Source organism: Agrilus planipennis, unplaced genomic scaffold (assembly GCF_000699045.2).
Source record: "Agrilus planipennis isolate EAB-ADULT unplaced genomic scaffold, Apla_2.0 scaffold6, whole genome shotgun sequence".
NCBI classification, from domain to species: Eukaryota; Metazoa; Arthropoda; class Insecta; order Coleoptera; family Buprestidae; genus Agrilus; species Agrilus planipennis.
The window spans coordinates 3,560,034-3,566,858 of record NW_020439302.1 but is presented as its reverse complement, the minus strand read 5'-3'; the positions used below and the strand labels follow the sequence as shown (position 1 = coordinate 3,566,858).

Genomic DNA, 6,825 nt, shown 5'->3' with positions numbered 1-6,825 from the left:
ACGATTTTCCTGCTTTTCCATTTTTACGAAAACCACAGAGGCGTCTTGTTCAGCGTGCTGTCAAACCTACACTAGCAAGGAGATCGGGCTGAAACTATAGCTACAAGCTATCCAAGGATGGTACTATAGAATGTCACCTCAAGGTAGGCCTAGTGGCGTCATCTCTTGGTTAGGCCGGAAACTTATCAATCCACCCTCGTATATTAAATGCACAATTTATTTAAGGTACTTAATTGGATAAGAATTAATGCTGTATTGCCTGCAATCGCTTCGTAAGTAAGTCATTATTTCTCATAAAAAGTAAAGGATAAAAATGGTTATTGTGGGTTATCCGTAAGAGATAGACATATACCACAGGGGGTCAGATCTGGGGAATACGGTGGCTGCGGCATTATTAGTGGGTTGTTTTTGGTCAAAAATTCACTCACATGCAATGACGTGTGACCAGATGCGTTATCATGGTGTAAAAGCCACTTTTTGTTCTTCCACAAATCCGGGCGTTTCTGACGGATTGCTTCGCACAAATTACTCATAACTTGCAGGTAATATCCCTTATTGACAGTTCTACCCTGTGACAAGAACTCATGATGCACCATATCCCTACAATCGAAGAAAACTGTAAGCAAAACCTTCACATTCGACCTAACTTGGAGCGCTTTTTTTAGGTCTTGACTCGTGCGGCAGCTTCCATTGGGATGATTGAGCTTTGGTTTCCACGCCATAACCATAAACCGATGATTTGACAGCAGTTACGACCCTCTGGAGTAAATTTGGGTCGGCGCGGGCAGAGTCCTACAGCTCCTTAGCAATGTTAATGCGATGCTGTTTTTGGTCGAAATTGAGCAATTTTGATACGACTTTCACGGCGACCCGTCTCATGCCCAAATCATTGGTAAAAGTCGAATGGTAGGAGCCAATCGATATGTTTAGGTCCTCAGCACCTTCTCTAACGGTGATTCGACGATTGGCCAATGCTGTTTACTTCGCTTCATCAATGTTTTCGTCTGTTGTTGACGTGCTCTTTCTTCTCTGCTTTCTGAGAACATTTTGTACCACGTGGCTTCAGTCCAAGGTAGTTTCACCATATGCCACAGTCAAATCAAAATTTGATAGAGATTCTGCGATCCATTTTTTTGAACAGATGAAAATCGAAGAATTCGAGATACTTTTTTAACATACCTCGTATATACCAGGACTAAAATCACCGACCGACGTATTGTTTAGTGTAATTCACTTATTTTCCCGATCGTATTTTAGCATCATTGGGGAAAACTGGTCATCATATGTCCACATCGATCGTTTACCCTGCGGTTCCCAGGCGGCCGGCCGCCAGACACAGAAACCCACCCCGCGCGTCCACCACCCCTATTTACCCTAAAACAAAACGCTAATAATAAAAGCCCCTGCGAAAAACCGCCACAACAACGAACAACAAATTTGCCTATGTTTAATATTCAATTAAAATTTTCCAGTTTGATTGGCACGCACCCATATCAAAAAGGCACAAACGGAAGAACAAAGACGTAGTACTACAGAAACGGATGTGCGAAATCGCGTAAACAGAAGAAAACTGTACATCGACGATGCACATGTACTTAATTGCTGTTAATTACTTTTTATATTTCCATCTATAAATGCGATTTCAACCTCTCTATTCTTGTGAACATCAATGGACACATTTATGTAACTCCATAGGGTCACTGAAGGCACGCGCCCACTAATATCTAGATATGTATTTGTTTAAACTGATTACAGAGATTCCCTAAGTAGATCTTTGGTAGGTAGTTCTGCATAGAGTGGGGGTAGTTTAGTCATTCATAACGCCCCACGAATTAATCGTTACTATTGATTGATAAAATTACGCTGAATGGGGTCACGTAATATCGATTGCCCCAATGATAACGGAAACTGCACTCTATCGACTTATATACAATTTGGATTTAAACTAATGTTATCGTAAATAACAATAGACAGCCAATACAAATCATTTGTAGAAAATTGACTACTAAATTATGAGTTCATTAACGTTTAAGGCCCTTTTTGATTAGTTGCAAATCCCTACAGATGGAATTTAACGCTGTTAACGGGCGAATATAGATGATGTTTTGTTAGGGTTATCTAAGGCGTGGTGATGAAATTCACGTTTGACTTTGTTTCACACCGTCTAAAATCACCGAATCACAGCGGTACTGACAAAACAGTAGTGTATGAAAATAAATAAAAGTAATACAAAAATCCTGGTATGCAAGGGAAGGGAAAAAGTAGGGAAAGAGCGAATGTAAAGATAGGAGAAGAAAGATTAGAAGAAATGATTGATTTCAGGTATCTAAGAAGTCAGATAAGGAAGGAGTAGCAGGGATATAAAGCAGAGGATAGCGCAGGGTCGAGTCGCCTTCAATAACGAACGAACGGTTAATTTAGGAATTCGAAAAAGGTTGTTAAAGGTGTATGTTTGGAGCGCGGCGTTGTATAGGTGCGAAACATGGATGGTGGACGCTAGGGAAAAGAAAAGGTTAGAAGCGTTCGAAATGTGATGTTACAGGCAAATGATGAGGATACCGTGGATAGATAAGGTTAGAAATGAAGGGGTTTTAGAAAGAATAGGAGAACAGAGGGCTCTATGGAAGTCAATAAGAAATAGGCGAGTAGGACACCATCTCAGGCATAAAGGCCTAGTCAGAGACATATTAGAGGCAGAAACAGGAGTTAGGAGGGGTAGAGGTAGACCTAGATTAGATCACTGTTCACCAATAGTTAAGGATGTGGGTTGTTCCAGTTTTAGGGAAATGCGAAGTTTAGCTTAGGATAGGAAAGAGTGGAGGTGCGTGTCCAACCAGTCTTAGGACTGACGACCTTATGATGATGATGATGATAAGTATTTTTACAAATATTATCTGCCTTAAATTACAGACGCTTCGCTCTATCATCATCTTATTCTTCTATTCAATCCATGGCTCACAGAAATTACTAGATACTTTATTCGTGTGACCATACTGTAGGTACACACATCTTTTGTGACGTATTATACATACATTTATCCATGTATATCAATTTATCTGAAAGGATGCATGATATGTTTATAAAAGAGAGTGCGGCATTTACCGGGAAATCTGGATGCCATATCGGGTGGCACGGGAGTCACGCTTTAACTGCCACCGTGGCGCATGACACGGCTCATTGGATTACCCACCGTCCCTCAAATCGCTATCGGAACAGGACACTGCCAGAGGCCTCCAGCCCAGCCGTTTACCCTTACACTAGGCGATAGACAAAATCAAAATAAATCGCGATTTAAATCGCACCCAAATGACACTGAGTTCTCACGTAGCAACAAAAGATACAATGTCTACACCTATGTTAGGAATCCTTAACGAAAAAATACTTTTTTATGATTTAACAACCAATATAAACTCACTAAGAACTGAACAAATAAGAAGACATCATAGGACTTATATAACGATTAATACTTAATCATTTTGCTGACGTAAGAGGGTGAAAGTCAGCCGTGGAGAATGGGGTTCACGACGAGATGGTGAAGTCTACCTTCATCTCATCGTATTACATTAGGTATATACACATACAGGGTGCTTCAAAAAAATGTATACACACTTTGAACTTCCATAGAAAATTTATTTACCGTTCTACAAAGTTAAATTTCAGGAAAATAGAAAGCTGAAAGTCCAATGTAAATGAAACATAAATAACAAATGTTAATACTGTTCAAATTGGTGACCTACAGCATCAATACAATTCTGAGTACGAGTCACCACAGATTCTGTACATAATTATATCAAAACGTCCAATGAGATTTCTCTACACACTGCTTGAATCTCATTCCAAAGAATGTCTAGGTTACGTGGTTTACGTTTGTACACCTCATCTTTTACTGTGCCCCACAAGAAGAAATCCAGTGGTGTAAGGTCTGGAGAGCGTGCTGGAAACTCGATTGGCCCCCTGCGTCCTATCCACTGGCCCGACAAACCGCACCACACATTTACACCAGGCAAATTTACAGCTTTTTCAATTGTAATGTGAGGATTTTCTTCACCCCAGTAAACACAATTGTGCCTATTGACAGTTCCATTAAGTTTGAATTGGGCTTCATCTGACCAAATGATGCTACCCATAAATCCCGGTTCACGTATCACGTTTTGATACGATGTACAGAATCTGTGGTGACTCGTACTCAGAATTGTATTGATGCTGTAGGTCACCAGTTTGAACAGTATTATCATTTGTTATTTATATTTCATTTACATTGGACTTTCAGCTTTCTATTTTCCTGAAATTTAACTTTGTAGAACGGTAAATAAATTTTCTATGGAAGTTCAAAGTGTGTATACATTTTTTTGAAGCACTCTGTATTTGCGACGCTAGTTGAAACGTTAACGATTTTATACTACCCCATATTTGACCTTATGCTAAACGCTAAATTAATAAATAATCTCTTATTTACTACTTAGAATATAGTTCGGATTCCTCGGTCACAAACTGGTCTAAATATCTCGTAGATAACTAAATTCATTTTTGATAAAAACTTACCGAATGTATTCGATCGACAAGCTGATGGAGTCTCGCGGACTGAATATTGTTCGTTCGGTGTCTTCGCCCCTGTCCTCGGGGGTGGCTTTCGCCGCGGCCTCCGGGTGCTTTTGATAGAAACGTTGCCTGCGCAACATCTCGTTCAGAAACAATTCCGGAACGAGCTTGTACACAATGTCTTGGAGCGTTTTGTCCAATCTGAAACAAAGAAATTATTTTCGTCAAGACGATCAAAAGTAATTAGAGAAACTTGACGATTCCACCAACAAAAAAATTATCATTAGATACAAAGACAAATGTAACACCAGTGCGGTCACCTTAAATCTATAAATATGTTTATGGATAGACTAAATCATATATCATATTAACCCCGGAGAATAAATTTTGGATAAATGACCCTCCCTTCTGAAGTTTTTCGTGCAAATTCATCTCGCAGCATTATGTAACATGTCCGTAGAAGCATTAGACATCTCTTTAATAATCTTTCTTTTGAGTTTCTGGAAGTCAATAAAAAAAAGGCGAGACAGGTTAGTCGGTCACCTTCTCAGGCATAAAGGGCTAATCAGAGACATGTTAGAGGCAGACACGGGAGTTAAAAGGAGTAGAGGTAGACCTTGATGGATGTGGGATGTTCTAGTTTTAGGAAAACGCTAAGATAGGAAGGAGTAATGGTGCGTGTCCAATCAGTCTTAGGACTGACGATCTTATGTTGATGGTAAGCTTCTGGATGCTTGTTTGTTTATCAACGAAAATCTCAAAATGTGTGGCTGCATCGACCTCATTCTCAACCAGAGTTTCTGTAGAATGCAACTAAAATGATGCGATATCTAATGCTTTTTTAAGGCTTCAACTACTTCAATTTTGTATGGGTGAAGATTAAAGATAATTGTGCAAATTCCTGACGTCCGGACTTGTTTCCGGATTGAACATTTTGGATTATCGATCGATGCTTTTTAGTGTTCTTAATGATCCTTTATATTTGACATCGATAGCCAAGCATATTTACTCAAATTTATATACCCAGGCGTAACACGAGGGAATTCTGCTATGTTGACGAATTCGGAAATAGTTAGTAATCATTTTTGTAGATTCACGATCTATCATAGAAACACGTTACTCATCCTACCAATGCTTCATGATTATCAAAAGTTCAAGCTCCCGGGGACCAACTTGAACTTGGAAAAAGGTCCCACTAACTGGACACAAGTTAGGTTTGTTTTTTCCCCAATATTCCAAAGGATTCAGGACGAGTTAAAACCACTACCACGTCATCCAATTGCAAGTATTATAGTAGTTTGAAATACAAACAGGTACCTTCATTAAAATTACGTTTTCCAACTTGGTTCAGCATATTGATGCAAAAGAATACTTTCAGAGTTGCTACCTACAGGCGTAATCTGAACGATAAGCGCATTTCTCTTGCTCCTAACTACATTATCTCGTTCGACAATCTCTGGAGAGCGCGGGAAGGAGCAGGGATCCCCGCGGTGCCCAGGCGCGCACTCACGAACATATATACACACGTATATACGCGAACATATACATGTGCATATATCTATGTACTTTGTCGTAACAGCCCTCCCTTGATACATAGAGAGAAACACATAACACACGGACATTGGACATAGCAGAAACGCAATCTGTTGTCGATTTTTAAGTGGGTACATTAATTAAATATAGGTATAGAACTTATTAATACAAGTCGTCACGGTATCGATTGGTTAATTTTTAGATAAAAAACGGTTTCTATGTTTCTAACCATTTACTGTCAACATCAACATCATCATCATCAAAGGGTCGTCAGTCCTAACAAGATTAGATCATCCCTGTACTCCTCTTAATATGTCTAACTAGTCCTCTTCATGTCCGAGTAGGTGTCCTACCAACCTAACTCTCCCATTTCTTATTGCCTTCAATATCGCCTTCTGTTCTCCTATTTTTTCCAATACCTTCTCATCTGTATCCACGGGATTCTCATCATTCATTAGGGGAGACCGGGGATGGTTGAATAGTTTTTTACTGAATAGTTCATATTTTTTGTGTTTTAATGAATATAGACAAGAAAAGCATGTTAATTGATAGAAAATCTATTAACCTAATAAAAATATGTAATATTTAGTTCTTAGTTTAGTATAATAGTGATGATTTAATGCATTTTACAAAATATTAAATCTTAGTCAATCTACCCCTGGCCCGGGGTAGGTAGACCATATGCCCGGGGTAAGTTGACTCATGTACCAGTAAGAGTCAAATCATGAGAAGGAGCAAATAATTAAACATTTT

The 6,825-nt window shown here is 39.1% G+C and overlaps 1 protein-coding gene across 4 annotated transcripts in view; it reads right to left on the bottom strand.

Moving 5' to 3' along the window:
* The window catches only part of LOC108745263 (polycomb group protein Psc-like), a 134,868-nt gene that overhangs the window by 17,353 nt on the left and 110,690 nt on the right, over positions 1 to 6,825 (bottom strand). For all 4 annotated transcript variants that reach the window (XM_025978346.1, XM_018481409.2, XM_018481418.2 and 1 more), the window contains one exon: positions 4,543 to 4,740. In XM_025978346.1, coding sequence (XP_025834131.1) covers positions 4,543 to 4,740 — 198 coding nt within the window. The remainder of the gene's footprint in view (positions 1 to 4,542; positions 4,741 to 6,825) is intronic.